The 15,680-nt window shown below is 36.8% G+C and overlaps 1 protein-coding gene across 10 annotated transcripts in view; it reads right to left on the minus strand.

The window, feature by feature from the left end:
* CEP112 (centrosomal protein 112) overlaps window positions 1-15,680 on the minus strand; it is a 555,671-nt gene that overhangs the window by 518,566 nt on the left and 21,425 nt on the right. For 9 of the 10 annotated variants that reach the window (XM_069076590.1, XM_069076589.1, XM_069076587.1 and 6 more), the window contains 3 exons: window positions 11,952-12,066; window positions 6,204-6,394; window positions 1,271-1,443 (listed from right to left, as the gene is read on the minus strand). In XM_069076590.1, the coding sequence (XP_068932691.1) occupies window positions 1,271-1,443; window positions 6,204-6,394; window positions 11,952-12,066 (479 nt within the window). Of the gene's footprint in view, window positions 1-1,270; window positions 1,444-6,203; window positions 6,395-11,951; window positions 12,067-15,680 lie in introns of those variants that run through there. The other variant, XM_069076596.1, reaches the window with a different exon arrangement.

The following is a 15,680-nucleotide window of genomic DNA, read 5'->3' on the forward strand; positions in this document are numbered from 1 at the left end:
TATAAAACTGCTTTAAGGTATATGAACTCTAGAACTTCCCTTTTTATTTGATATTCTAATCCAGTAAAGTCAAGTCAACAAGAATTTATTAAGCACATACTGTGCCAAGCTCTGTACTAAGTGCTGGGGATAGCCTCTTCATTAAAAATAGTTAGTGTTCTCAAGAAGTTCACAATCCAATCAATGAAAGAGAAAACATGGAAGATAAATTGGAGATAAATCCTGGTATCTCCCATCTGAGGTCAAGAAAGACTGGGAAAGGCTTTTTGCAAAAGGCAAGAATTTAGCTTTGACTTCAAAGAAGGTAGGAGGTGAAGATAAAGACATAGAAAGTTCTAGAGCTGGGGGGGGGGGGGCAGCCAAAGAAAATATCCAGAGCAGGGAGATGATGAAAGTATCATGCATGAAAAAAAAAAAAAAGGTGACCATTGTCACTGAAGGTTATAGAAGACGAGAACAGTGAAAAAAACTGGAAAGGTAGAAAGGGGTCAGGTTATAAAAGGTTTTAAAGGACAAACAGAGGATTCAGTATTTGATCCTGGCATTGATAGGAAGCCACTAGCGTTTATCAAATTGGGGGTAGGGAGTGACATGGTCAGACTTTCAAGTTAGGAAGATCAATTTGACTGCTAAGTGGAGATGGTCGGGAGAGGGGAAGAGATTTGAGGCAGGGAGACCAACCAGAAGGATATTACAATATTCCAGGTTTAAGGTAAAGAGGGCCTGCACCTGGGTAAAAGTAGAACCAGGCTCAAATACCCTAGCAATTGCTTGATAAATTAACAAATCTATATTTCTAATAGATCTGATAACCAAACACAACGCAAAGAGAATCAATTTATTTGCTTTAATAGCTGCCTTGTGAAGTAAGGGGATTCCATCTCACTAGAGGTCTTCAAGTAGAGGCTGGATAATCATTTGCCAGGTATGTTATAATTATAAATTAGACTACTTGATGCTAAATTTGCCCTTCCTAAAGTTCTGTGATCTTTTTTGTTACATAGAAAAACAAAATTATTTTTAAGATAAAAAAAAGTTATTTCTGGTAAAGATATATATGCAAGTGAATATATATATGTGTGCATATGTATGTAGTAAATAAATATCCACTATAAACAAAATATAATCAGAAAGCTGATAGAACTGAAAAGGGCATTAGCATTTATTACAACGCCTTCATGTTACACATAATAAAAATGAGTTAGGAACTAAATAAAGAGGCTGTATATAAAAGCAGCCAGAACTAAAAAGTTTTATTTTTATAACATACCTCTGTGTAACTGTTGGAGCTTGCATAAATGTAGCATCTTCATCAGATGAAAGTCTCCATGATTCACCTGATCTATATTCAGTTGGTCTCAATTCACTCTTTACCCACACAGGTAATCTCTCTGGATTTGAACATTTTGATCTTGCTAAATTTGGTTCATCAAAATAGATGGACTATTGAAAAAAACAATTTTGAAATTTTTTGAAATATACTCTCATGACTCAATCAGTTATCATTTCCATCAGTTTTCAGGTTTAACAAACTTCCTTGAAAAAAAAACTTATTTAATCTTCAAATACATAAAATATTCAAGATTCAGCTAAAAAGTGAAGCCAAGAATATTATCTATATCTTGGAACTTGTGTTTAAAAAACACAAAAATATGATTTACAATTAAATTTTTAAACAATTAAAATTATGGTATAATTATTTGCATTACATAAAAATTCTTAGCTTTACCAAAAGGTTTTCTGGAATGTGCTTTAAAATGCAGAGCATTCTTTGTAGAAAGTGTTAATTACTTTTAGATTAAGGACCTGACAAATCTAACGTGTCAGAAATCTGGACCTCACAAATCTAACGTGTCAGAAATCTCTATCAAGTGAGATTTACCACAAAAAAAGATAAAGTAGCTCTGAGACTGCAACATATCAATCAAGGAGAAGATATGGTTCAATTTATAAAAGTTCGATTTTAATATTTTTTTTCAGTAAAGTTCAGTGTTACTTACACTCTACATTTTTTCCCTCTGAACAGAATGTGAATATTTTATTTTTTACTCATTAAGACCAAACAACTCTCATTCAATTTAACAAACATGCCAAATCAGTTATCCCATTAAATACAGAAAAACAATATATTCTTTCAGCATCAATTTTCCCAAAAGGTCCCTCCCTCTCTCTATGTGCATATGAAAGCCTGATCTCTGACCCAAATATCAAAGAATCAGTCTTCTTGACGTTAAAATATGAAGGCAATTTATGAAACAATAATATTTATTTCAGTTTCTAATTAAATATCACCTCATATAACTACTACTCCCAAAATTCTTGATCATAACTTAATTTCTCATAACAAAGACACAGGAAAGAAATTTTGACACCTGACCCAATCTGTAGCAAGTCAATGTATGAAATTTCACTTTTAACTTTTTTACGGAAATATAGACCAAATTTATATTACATTTTACCAGCTGTCAAGAATTTTAAGATCCCCATTGAGAAATGTTAAATGTAATGTGATGAACTTGTTCCTTATAAGTCACTATTATCACTTGGCACTCTAGATAGAGTACTCAGACACTCAAATTCTACAACTTTCCAACTGGTTCAGGGCCATCAATCTAACCCACAACCACTACCACCACCATGTTGTATTGCCTGCCAAAGGAAAATAAATCAGCCTAGTAATGTGGCATCTCTGACAATACAGAGCTCATATTTTTCTACAAGAAACACAACTATTGGTCAAAATGGCGAGTAGAAGCAGGACCTCTGAGCAGCTCTGGCTTCCACCTTCCACCTTCCCCAATCAATGAAGAAAGGGGACTCTGAACAAACTTTGGAGCTGCAGAACCTACAAAATAACACTGAGAAGCTAACCTCCCACTGAGGCAATCGGCCAGCACAGTACTCTGGGAGCCGAGCCCAGGCCCCCATGAGCCCCAGGTTTTAGCCCCAGGGTGGGTCTTATCAGCCACCAGCTGGAGCAACTCCAGATCAGCAGCAGCTGTCACAGTTTCAAGAATCATCAACGCATAGATGCTAAAGACAAAGTGAGAGGTCAGTGCAGTCTGGACTTTGGGACCCAGTAAGTGGGAGTGCTTTGGCTTTTGCCCCTGGGGGGAGAAGCCGCTGAGACGCCCAGCACAGCCAGCCAGCACCACATGGCAGCTTCAGCTCCTGGCCTGCAGAGTATAGGGGGACCAAGCGACCAGTCTGAGGGTAATCGCTCTTGCTTTAACCTTCTTGGATCTGGATTGTACTCTAGGGTGGAGGTCCTAGGGAATGTGACCAGCTTGCAAGGGCGTGTGGAGGCCTCAGAGAGGGCACCCATGTAATAACTCCAGCAGCTAAGAAAACTGCAGCCTTTGGAATGAAAGCTCCCCTATCTGGTGGCAGAGTCATACTATGGCAAAAAGCCCAGGGGTCAAGTGACTGAGGGGCGAAATGACCACGCAAAGCAAACAAATCAGACAGAAGATTCCAACATTAGACTCCTATTTTGGGAACAAAAAGGAGCAAAGCATGGAACAGGAGGAAGACAGTGCAGTCAGAACTCCTGCACCAAAAGCTTCAAAGGAAAATACAAGCTGGTTACAGGCCATAGAGGACCTTGAGAAGCAGATAAGAGAAGTGGAGGAAAAATTGGGAAGAGAAATGAGAATGATGCAAGAAAATTACAAACTGAGAGTCAACAGCCTGACTGAAGAAAATCACACCTTAAAAACAGACTAACTCAATTGGCAAAAGAGGCTCAAAAAGAAAATGAAGAGAAGAATGCCTTAAAAAGCCAAATTTGTCAGATGGAAAAAATCTCAAAAGCTCACTGAGGAGAATCACTGCTTCAGAATTAGATTGGAGCAAATGGAAGCTAATGACTTTATGAGAAATCAAGATGCTGTTAATCAGATCCAAACAAATGAAAGAATAGAAGGCAATGTGAAATGTCTCATGGGAAAAACCACTGACATGGAAAACAGATTCAGGAGAGATAATTTAGAAATTATTGGACTACCTGAAAGCCATGATCAGGGAAAGAACCTAGAAATCATCCTCCAAGAAATTCTCAAGGAAATTGATATTTTAGAACCAGAAGGCAACATAGAGGTTGAAAGAATCCACCAATCACCTCCTGAAAAAGATCCCCAAAAGAAAACTCCTAGGAATATTATAGCCAGGTTCTGGAATTCCCAGATTAGGGAGAGAATATTACGAGCAGCCAGGAAGAAACAATTTGAATACTGTGGAAACACAATAAGGATAACCCAGGATCTGGCAGCTTCTACACTGAGGGATTGAAGGGCTTGGAATATGATATTCTGGAAGGCAAAGGAGCTGGGATTAAAACCAAGAATCACCTACCCAGCAAAACTGAGTACCATCTTTCAGCGGAAAATATGGTCATTCAGTGGAATAGGGGACTTTCAAGCATTCTTGATGAAAAAACCAGAGTTGAATAGAAAATTTGACATTCAGATACAAGAAGCAAGAGAATCATGAGAAGGTAAACAGGGAAAAGAAATCATAAGGAACTTATCAAAGTTCAACTATTAACATTCCTACATGGAAAAACAATAATTGTAACTGATGAAACTTTTCTCAGTATGAAAATACTTGAAGGGAATAGAAATATATACATGTCGATATATGAGAGTATATGGGCATATGAATACATATGTGAATGTGTGTATTTATGTTTACAGGTATACATAGATAGAGGGCACGGGACCAATTTAATAGGAAGGAATGATACTTAAAAGGTGAAATTAAGAGGTGAGAGAGGAATATAATGAGAGGAGATGGAGAGAGACAGAAGTAGGTAAACTATCTCATATAGAAGAGGCAAGGGAAAATGGTTACAATGGAAAGGAAGAATAGGAAGGCAAAAGGGAATCAGTCAACCTTATTCTCATTGAATTTGGCCTGAAGAGGGAATGAAATACACACTAAATAGGGTATCTCACCCTACAGGAGAGTAGCGAGGAAGGGAATGAGAGGGGGGATGATGGAAGGGAGGGCAGGCTGGGGTGAGGAGGGAAGTTGGAAGCACCCACTTTTGAAAAGGGACAGGATCAAAGTAGAGAATAGAACAAGTGGGAGATGGGATAGGAGGGAGGGAAATATAGTCAGTCTTTTACAATATATCTACTATTTCATTGTTTTGCATTAGCTACACATGTACAATCTATACTGAATCTATATACTATTATTAATACTATTTTACACGTAATTGGGAAAGAAGATATACAGGCACTGGGGCATAGAGATCCACCATGCCCTACTGGAAAAGTCGAAAGGGGTATGGGAGAAAAAATGGGAGAGAGCAGATTGGAGGAGGGGATATCCTGTGGGTCTGCTATTTTGGGGCGGTGGGTAGGGAAAAAACAGGGAGAAAATTTGTAACTCAAAATCTGGCAGAAATAAATGATGTAAATCAGAAGTTAATAAAGAATTTGAAAAATGGAAAAAAAAAGAAACACAACTATTGTAATATCATGAAATTTTGAGCTGGAAGGAACTTAAAGGTCTTTTGATATAACTCCAATCAGCAACATTTTTCATGTTACAAATTAAAAGTTGATAGTAAAATCAGGTTTGATATGTTTTTGAAAGTTGATTTATAAAATAAAGTTATTTGCTTATTACATCAACAGCTATAGTTTGAAAGAGTTATAACAGGCTTTTGTAGTGCTGAATTTTATCCAAGAAAAATCACCTGTTCATCATAAACAAAAATTAAAACTGTGAAATGGATATGAAGTCATCTTTCAGGCAGACTCCTAAGCTAAACAATCATTTTGCAAAGCTATTCTCTAAAATTCCTTTTCTCTTTAAAGTAAAAAAAAGGAAAAGCAATATAGGTAAATAAAAAAGTTTTGAAGTTTCAAATATGTGTTTATATTTAAATATATTTATATATATCTATATGTATATATTCTAACAATAATATGAGTTAAACAAAAGACACAAAAGTTGAGAAGGAAGAAGTATCTTAAGATTAAATATCTAGACTGCAGATTTTTACCTTATTTTCTAAAAGGGGGAGTAGTAATAAAATCCCAAAGTCCTAAATAGCCTGATTCAATAATTAAATAATTTTGCCTTCATTTTACCAAAAGCCAGTTTAGAATACTCTGTCTGCAAAAGATATGATGTGCTGATAATACCTTCTAAAGAAATAAAATAAATAATCATATTTGGATGATACCTACCATGTAAGACGGTAAAGTTTTCAATGTCCCTGTTTCAGGTCGGTATGTAAAAGGACCTTCTAAAACTCCTCGTTTAAGCATATGTATTAATAGTTTTGCATACAGGTTCCGATTCTTCCTACCCATTATTCCTGTGCCTGCTCCTGAAGGTTCACATAGTTTTTTAATCCAAAGGGCACACCTCTGTCGCTCTAGAAAAATACAACACTTGTTACTACTATATTTTCCAGAAAATATAAGATTGTATTACAAAAACATACACGGAGCAAAGTTTTCCCTAGACTTCTTGCCTTTGTACTACTTCTCATTTTCCTATGATTTCTGTCATTTTTATACATGTCCTTTGTCCTAAAAAGAAAAAAAAAACAAAACAGGGGCAGCTGGGTGACACAGTGAATAGAGCACTGGCCCTGAAGTCAGGAGGAGCTAATTTCAAATCCAGCCTCAGACACTTGACACACTTACTAGTTGTGTGACCCTGGTGAGTCACTTAACTCCAATTGCCTTGTCTTTCCCCCTTCAAAAAAAAAAAAACCCAATAGTCTGTAGCTCTAGTATCTAACATGGTACTTATACATAGTAGGTATTTAAATAAAATATTGATGAACTGAATTTTCTTTGTCCAAAAATGTAACTTTGTTAACTATTATGAAAATTTTTACTAAAAAAGAATTTCAGAAAACAAAGAATTTCGAAATAAATATAAACTAATTTTTGCTAGTGAAAGGTAATGTAAGGACCTCTCTAAAAATAGAGAAAAAATCCATTTCAACAATTGTACTGTAGAAATCCTTCTGTAATTCCAGCTGTACAAATCTAGAAGAAGATAAAATACAATCACTGAATTGTTATTTAGCTTTTTAAAAACTTACTGGGAAAATAAATTTCAAAACTTTTATCCATTAAAAGGAACAATTACCAGGGATTTTTATCTGACTCACAGGGTTTACTATCAATATTCCTGAAAATAATTGAGTATTACTTACAGATAATTCCATAAAACAATTATCCTTTTAAAAATCTACTTTAAAAATATAGCACTATCTAATCCACATCCATTGGTTAAACTATTTTAACATGCAATAGCATACTTTTAGTTCTCATAAAAACTGTATTTTAATATTAATCTATCATCAGTCAAATTAAATTTGAAGATTATATCTCTAACAAAATCATAATTCTGCCTTAAATCCCGTGGGTTTATAAAAGTCAAGTTTATTTGTTTTGCCTATAAAATGTATTAGTACTGGATTTACCGCTTTGCAAATGTCATTACTAGCATAGGAATATGAGTCATGTTTCTGAAAAACTTGACTTCTTGGTTTATAAATTATGCAAGTCTAAATAAATCATTTACTTAAATTTCAAGTAGGAATAATGGAAATTTGACATTTCATATAAAAATTATATAAGTAGAAATAATTTGAGGAGGTGGAAAGTTGGCGTCCATATCTTTAGCTGTATCAGTAGAGGTACCTCCTTGTGTAGAAACTCCTTTCATTTATGCAGATCAACTAGCAATATGTAACTTATATATGGTCTTTAAAAACTGCTTTTGGCACTGAAAATTAAGTTGACCTACCCAGGCCACACAGCACATATCAGAGACAGGATTTAAACTCAGGTAGACCTGATCCATGATCAGCCCTCTGTACAGTTCTCTCAAAATGATTAGTTTAAGCTTTTTATTTATCAATTAAACATGAATCATACATACTTATAAAATGAAATTTCACTACAGTAGGTCATTCAACAGCAACAATACTGTAATAATAACGAATATGTGTACATAAATATAGGTGTGTGTACGTGTGTGTGTGTATATATATGTATGTATATATATATATATATATATAATTTTAAGGTTTGAAAAGAGCCTTCTGTGCATTATATTATCTGTTTCCCACTAATCTGTATGGTGGGTACTATAGATGTTAGTACCCCTATACTTTCAAGAAAACAGTATGGAGCTCAGAAAGGTTAAACCCTTAGTCTCATAAGTAATTGCTAGAATTAGTGAGGTATTACAGGCCAGTTCTTTCCAGATTCTAAATTCAATACTCTCAGCACTATAGCACCACAGTCTCTAATATCTTTTATAACAAAGATATAACACATTTTGTCCCTAGAGGCTTCACTAGCAAAACTGGTGAAGTCAACAGAGAGAGTACCAACACTGGTGAAATAATGGGAATAGTAAAAAAATGTGTGTGTGTGGTGTGTAGTGTGTGTGTGTGCATATACACATGTGTGTGTATGTGTGTGAAATCTAGAACATGTAGAAAGGGAGGACAAAGAGTAAAAATACAGTACTTATCAGAACAATAAATAAGTTGGACAAGTAGGGCTTTTCCCCAAGGGTACCAACAGTACTTGTTCTCCAGCTCAATTGAACTATTAAGCTTAGCCCCTGAACTGCAAGAATGGGAAGGGAAGAGGGGAGGAAGAATATGCACACCTATAATTTAATCAACAGAGGGAATTTGAAGTAAAGAAACTTCCAGAGTAGATCAGTACCTTCTCTTCAACTTATAGTCTGAGAAAACTGCTTAGGGCACTGAAAGGTTAAGTGATTTGCCCAGTGTCGTATAGCCAAGTGTGTCCAAGATGGGACCTGAACCCAGGGCTTCCTATCCCTAAGGCCAGTTTTACCAGCCATTCCACACTGCTCCTTGGCAAGAATAATTAAAAAGCTATTCTATAAAATAATTTGGAGTTATGCTAAGAAAGTGACTAAAATGTTCATATCTTTTAACCAAGAGAGCTAACTGCTATATCAAAATCACAAGTTCAATGATAAAAAGGAGGGCCCTATAAATACCAAAATATTTAAAGCAGAATTTTTTACAATGGCAGAAAACTCAAAACAAAACAGATGTCCATCTCTTGGGGAATGACTAAATAAATTATGGCACAGGATTATAATGGAACATTACTGTACTATAAAAATGATGACTGTAATGAATATAGAGAAGTATGCAGGGACTATTATGAACTGATAGAAAGTGAAGTAAGAAAAAGTAGGAAAGTGCTATATCCAATGACTACCACAGCATAGAAGGAAAGAACAAGAAAACTACAGAAACTAAAAACTGTGAAATAAATAACTAAGCTTGGCTCTAAAAAATACATCTCTCCCTTTCTTCTTTGCAGAGGTTAGAAGTCAAACACTGTGTGTAATATCAGACTCTGTTAATACTTAATGAACTGTTTTTATTTTATTCTTTGTTATAAGAGATGACTCTCTGAGAGGAAGAAGGGAGTGGGAAATGTAGGTGACATAAAAATAAAAGATATCACTCAAAAAGTTTAAGATTAGTTAAAATTGGAGACAGAGTTTGCTTCCTCTCTTGATACCCCAAGGGAGATTCTCTTTGGCCCAACCCAATCCTCCCATCTCCTTGCCCATGAACATGAGCCTTCCTTTATATGATGTCACAATCCAAAAGAATGTGAGCTCCTTGGGAGCAAGTATTGTCTCAATTTTCTATTTCTTTCCCCAGTTTAGCCTACAGTAAAGACTTAAAAAGTGGTTTTTTTTAATTCCATTTCTATTCTATAGAAGACTACACCATCCCCCTTACCAATTAAATTTATCTATAGTAACAATTTAGCATTTCCCATGGAGTTGAGCCTCTTCCAATGACACATATACTCTGGCCCCCTGCTAAAGGACAGACATGATCAGAGGTTTCTGGATTGGACAACAGGGCTGTGTTGAAGATGACTAGTGACTAAACCAAGAAGAGCTGTTCACTCACTGGACTTTAAAAAGATCCTCTGCTGCTGTTTTCCTCTACCTCAATTTTCCAACTTTGTTGTTTGGAATGCTTCCCACTCTCCTTTCAATTTCCTGATGGTGGAAGGGGATGAGGAGAAGGATTTTCTTCCCTTTTCACTCCTCCTCCCTATCTCCAGCAGCAGCAGCTATGGTAGATATTAGCACAATGCAGTGCTTGTCTAGATAAGCCTAATACTGGACCTCAAATCCCTAACTGCCTCTTTGGCTTTATGTTCCTTTCCCTGAGCACAGGTAACCAAACAAGAATTCTGAGAAATGGATGTTTCTAGCCTTGGCAGCCACCTCGCAAACTAAGGAATTCCAAAGTCACTGAACTGTGAGAGGAGTTCATAATTATTCACAATTATACCCTTCCCAAAGAAGAAAATGACTGCCACCAGAAGAATGAGCTATGCATGATTGGCTGGTCAGAAGATAGAGATCTTGAACTGTGTATCAGATACAAAGTAAATGTGAAATGTCTGTTCAGCTATCCCACAAGTCTCCTGACAGTCTCTATATCACAGAAGATTTTAAAATAGATAAATAGGCCATAATTTCTGTCTTAAATATATATTAATGATTACTTTGAGGCTTTTGTGTTTTGAGCATTTTTTTTCATGGTAGAAGAAACAGCTCCCTTATACCTGATATTATTTTGTACCATGATTGAAATTCCTTTAAAAAGGGTAAAAACCATTCATTACACAACTAAAGGTAAAAGGCCTAATATGCAAATATTTTCCTGAGGTAACTAACATACTGGAAGAAACTCATTCATAATAAAGTTTAATCACTCAATAAATGAAAATAAATTACAAGATCATTTCTTTTTGTGATTGTAGAGGTTAGAATAGAGAATTTTGTACTGACATGGGAGAAAATTACACCTTAAGGGGCAGCTAGGCGCAGTGAATAAAGCACAGGCCCTGGAGTCAGGAGGACCACAGTTCAAATCCGGCCTCAGACACTTAGCACTTACTAACCGTGTGATGTTGGGCAAGTCACTTAACACCAGTTGCCCTACCTTCCCCCCTCCAAAAAACACACACTCAAAAAAAATCACACCTTAAGAAGAAAAAGGATGCAGAAAGAAAAGGCTGAAGACCTGAAGGTTTATTATGCTAAATGTTTAATTATGCTTCAACTTCCTTTTGAATATATTTCAAATACCTTCAACTACCATTTGAAAATGAAAAGCACACTGATAATGTTCTTCTATTAAGGTGTCAAAGTACCAAAAGGACTGTGTTATAAAACTGTTTCATTTGTAACATAGTACATATAATGTTGTACTGAGATTACTTTTTATTATTTTGATACAAGGTAGAATACAAAATATGCTTAAATTAGCCTCAGATTAAAGGTGTTATACGATGTTACTGGATTGCTCTGTTCTTATTTGTTAAGAAAAAATATCATTCTTTCAACTCTGAAAATTAATCAGTTCAACCAAACTTTACTAGAGTAAACTTACAATAGCCTAAGAATGATAACTTACAATAGTCAAAGAACAATTAATTATAAGATCAAAAATCAAATGACCTTAGATCCAGAGCTGGAAGAAAACTTAAAGGTCATCTAATCCAACCCTCTCAGTTTACAGAAGCAGAACTTGAGGACGAGAGAGGTTAAATTAATTTGCCCAAGGCCACATAGCAAGCAGTAAAGCCAGGATTTGAATTCAGGTCCTATGATTATAAGTTGGGTGGTTTTTCCACTGAGCCATGCTGTCTTCCCAAATGAAATTCAAAACACAAACAAGATATCTTTTTTTTTTTTTTAAGCAATCGGGGTTAAGTAACTTGCTCAAGGTTACACAGCCAGTTCTTTCTGGGTGTGGTGCTGAGTATCTGAGCCCAGATTTGATCCAGGTCATCCCAACACTGGAGCCGGTGCTCTTACTCACTGAGCCACCTGGCCGCCCCAAAACAACATATCTTAACATAATAACTGAACAATCTTACCTGACTTATGTGGTAATTTTAGAACAAAAGGCTTCATATCTACCACGTAGTGATCAAATTCTGCATCCAACATCTCCAATTTTTCTTCTTCACTCGCCATTTCTATTAAAGTAGTCTAGAAAAGAATTTAACATGAAAGTTTAGTAGCCATTTGTCTTTTCATTTGCTAAGAATATTAAACATAAAGAGGCAAATGGCACAATTTGGGGGCTTTTGGGTAAAATGACTTGCAAGCTATCTCTTCTTTCAGTTATGAGATCTGTTGTGGAAGGAATTATATACAGGATCAAATTAATTATACGCATTTATTTAATTTTTAAATTTCAAAAAAAAATTATTTTTGCATAATTGTATCTTTCAAAATTTTGTCGAGGAGGAGTCAAGATGGCAGAGTAGAAGCAGGACCTCCACGGGGCTCTGGCTTCCACCTTCTCCAATCCATGTAAAAGGGGACTCAAAACAAACTTTGGAGCTGCAGAACCCACAAAATGACACAGAGAAGCTAACCTCCCATTGAGGACAGCCCGGCAGGCTGTCAGCAAGCGGCCAGTGCAGGCAAGCCCAGCCTCTCATGAGCCAAGGTTTTAGCCCCAGGGCAGGCCTGACCAGCCACCTGCTGGAAGGACTCCAGATCACCAGCAGCTGTGGCCGTTTCCGGATTCATCAACACATAGATGCGAAGGACAAAGTGAGAAGTCAGTGCAGTGTGGACTTTGGGACCAGTAGTTGGAAGTGCCCCAGCTTTTGCCCCCAGGGCAAGAAACCGCTGAGATGCCCACTGGTGCCACATTGCAGCTTCAGCTCCTGGCCCGCAGAGTGTAGGGGGACCAAGCAACCAGTCTGAGGAGTAATCACTCTTGCTTTAACCTGCTTGGATCTGGATTGTGGTCTAGGGTGGAGGTCCTGGGGTGTGTGACCAGCTTGCCAGAGCGTGTAGAGGCCTCAGGGAGGGCACCTAACTAATACCTCTGGCAGCTAAGAAAACCCCAGCCTTCGGGACGAAAGCTCCCCTGTCTGGTGGCAGAGTCCTACTGTGGCAAAAAGCCAGGGGTCAAGTGACTGAGGGGCAACATGACCACACAAAGGAAGCAAAACAAACAGAAGACTCCAACATTAGACTCCTATTTTGGGGACAAAAAGGAGCAAAGCATGGAACAGGAGGAAGACAGTGAAGTCAGAACTCCTACACCAAAAGCTTCAAAGGAAAATACAAGCTGGTTACAGGTCATAGAGGACCTTAAGAAGCAGATAAGAAAAGTGGAGGAAAAATTGGGAAGAGAAATGAGAATGATGCAAGAAAGTTATAAACTGAGAGTCAACAGCCTGACTGAAGAAAATCACACCTTAAAAACTAGACTGACTCAATTGGCGAAAGAGGCTCAAAAAGGCAATGAGAGGAGAGGAATGCCTTGAAAAGCTGAATTTGCCAGATGGAAAAAGAATCTCAAAAGCTCAATGAGGAGAATCATTCCCTCGGATTTAGATTGGAGCAAAGGGAAGCTAGTGACTTTAAGAGAAATTAAGATGCTGTTAAACAGATCCAAACAAATGAAAGAATAGAAGGCAATGTAAAATATCTCATGGGAAAAACCACTGACCTGGAAAATAGATCCAGGAGAAATAATTTAAAAATTACTGGACTACCTGAAAGCCATGATCAGGGAAAGAACCTAGAAATCATCCTCCAAGAAATTCTCAAGGAAATTGATGTTTTAAAACCAGAAGGCAAAATAGAGGTTTAAAGAATCCACCGAACACCTCCTGAAAAAGATCCCCAAAACTCCTAGGAATATTATAGCCAGGTTCTGGAATTCCCAGACCAAGGAGAGAATATTACGAGCAGTCAGGAAGAAACAATTTGAATACTGTGGAAAGACAATCAGTTTAACACAGGATCTGGAAGCTTCTACACTGAGGGATCGAAGGGCCTGGAATAGGATATTCCGGAAGGCAGAGGAGCTGGGATTAAAACCAAGAATCACCTACCCAGCAAAACTGAGTATCATCTTTCAGGGGAAAATATGGTCATTCAGTGGAATAGAGGACTTTCAAGCATTCTTAATGAAAAAACCAGAGTTGAATAGAAAATTTGACATCCCAGATACAAAAAGCAAGAAAAGCTTAAGAAGGTAAACAAGGAAAAGAAATCATAAGGAACTTATCAAAGTTGAACTATTAATATTCCTGAATGGAAAAATGATAATTGTAATTGATAAAACTTTTCTCAGTATGAAAATAGTTAAGGGAATATATATATATATATATATATATATATATGTATATATATATATATGTCTATATCGGAGGATATACAGGCGTATGAATGTGTGTGTGAATATGTGTATATATGCTTACAGGTATACATAGATAGAGGGCACAGGACCAATTTAATAGGAAGGGATGATACTTAAAATGGGAAATTAAGAGCTGAGAGAGGAATATAATGAAAGGAGATGGGGAGAGACAGAATGGGGTAAACTATCTCATATAGAAGAGGCAAGGGAAAATGGTTACAATGGAGGGGAAGAATAGGAAGGCAAAAGGGAAGGGGTCAACCTTATTCTCATTGAATTTGGCCTGGGGAGGGAATGACATACACACTAAATAGGGTATCTCACCCTACAGGAGTGTAGGGGGGGAAGGGGATGAGAGGGGGGATGATGGAAGGGAGGGCAGGCTGGGGGGGGAGGGAAATTGGAAGCACCCACTTTTGAAAAGGGACGGGATCAAAGTAGAGAATAGAACAAGTGGGATGTGGTATAGGAGGGAGGGAAATACAGTCAGTCTTTTACAATAAATCTACTATGTTAACGTTTTTGTACAACCTATACTGAACTGCTTATCTTCCCAGTAAGGGTGGGTGACAAGGGAGGAAGGGAATGAATCTGGAATGCAAAGTTTTAAAATCAAATGTTTAAAATTATATATACATATATACTATTATTAATACTATCTTACATGTAATTGGGAAAGAAAATATACAGGCACTGGAGCATAGAGATCCACCATGCCCTACTGGAAAAGTAAAATGGGATATGGGGGAAGATATTGGAGAAAGCAGATTGGAGGAAGGGATATCCTGTGGGACTGCTATTCTGGGGTGGTGTGTAGGTGAAAAACAGGGAGAAAATTTGTAACTCAAAATCTGGTGGAAATTAATGATGTAAATCAGAAGTTAATAAAGCATTTGAAAACTGAAAAAAACAAATCTGTCCCATGTACATTGCAATAAATCCTTTTCTAGAACGGAATCTTATATGCCCTCTTTTTCAACTTTATAAATCTGTCCATTCTGCCTTCTACAATATTAAAGATAAAATATCTTCCATACTAAAAAAAAATTTTTGAAGGGCAGTTAGGATTAAGTGACTTGCCCAAAGTCACACAGCTAGTAAGTGTGTCAAATGTCTGAGGCCAAATTTGAACTCAGGTCCTCCTGACTCCAGGGCCAGTGCTCTATTCACTGAGCCAACTAGTCACCCCTCATACTAAAAATTTTGTGAAATAAATTTTTTTAAACCACCATATCTAGTAACCAATGGCTGTGATTTGCACTTCTATATACTATTGCATATAGTCAAAGAGCAATTATAAATTGGGTTTGTAAACGAGTGGAAATTTATTAGTCCAGAGTTTCAGGCCCAGGGAAGGCATGTTCATCTTGGCACACACCTGCCCATGAACCTACACATGTTTCAATAGCAAAAATATATAAAACAAACTATTTCC

The sequence above is a fragment of the Petaurus breviceps genome, unplaced genomic scaffold (assembly GCF_028583685.1).
Source record: "Petaurus breviceps papuanus isolate PSGF00001 unplaced genomic scaffold, PetGlider_PUasm1.0 90925, whole genome shotgun sequence".
Classification (NCBI taxonomy): Eukaryota; Metazoa; Chordata; class Mammalia; order Diprotodontia; family Petauridae; genus Petaurus; species Petaurus breviceps.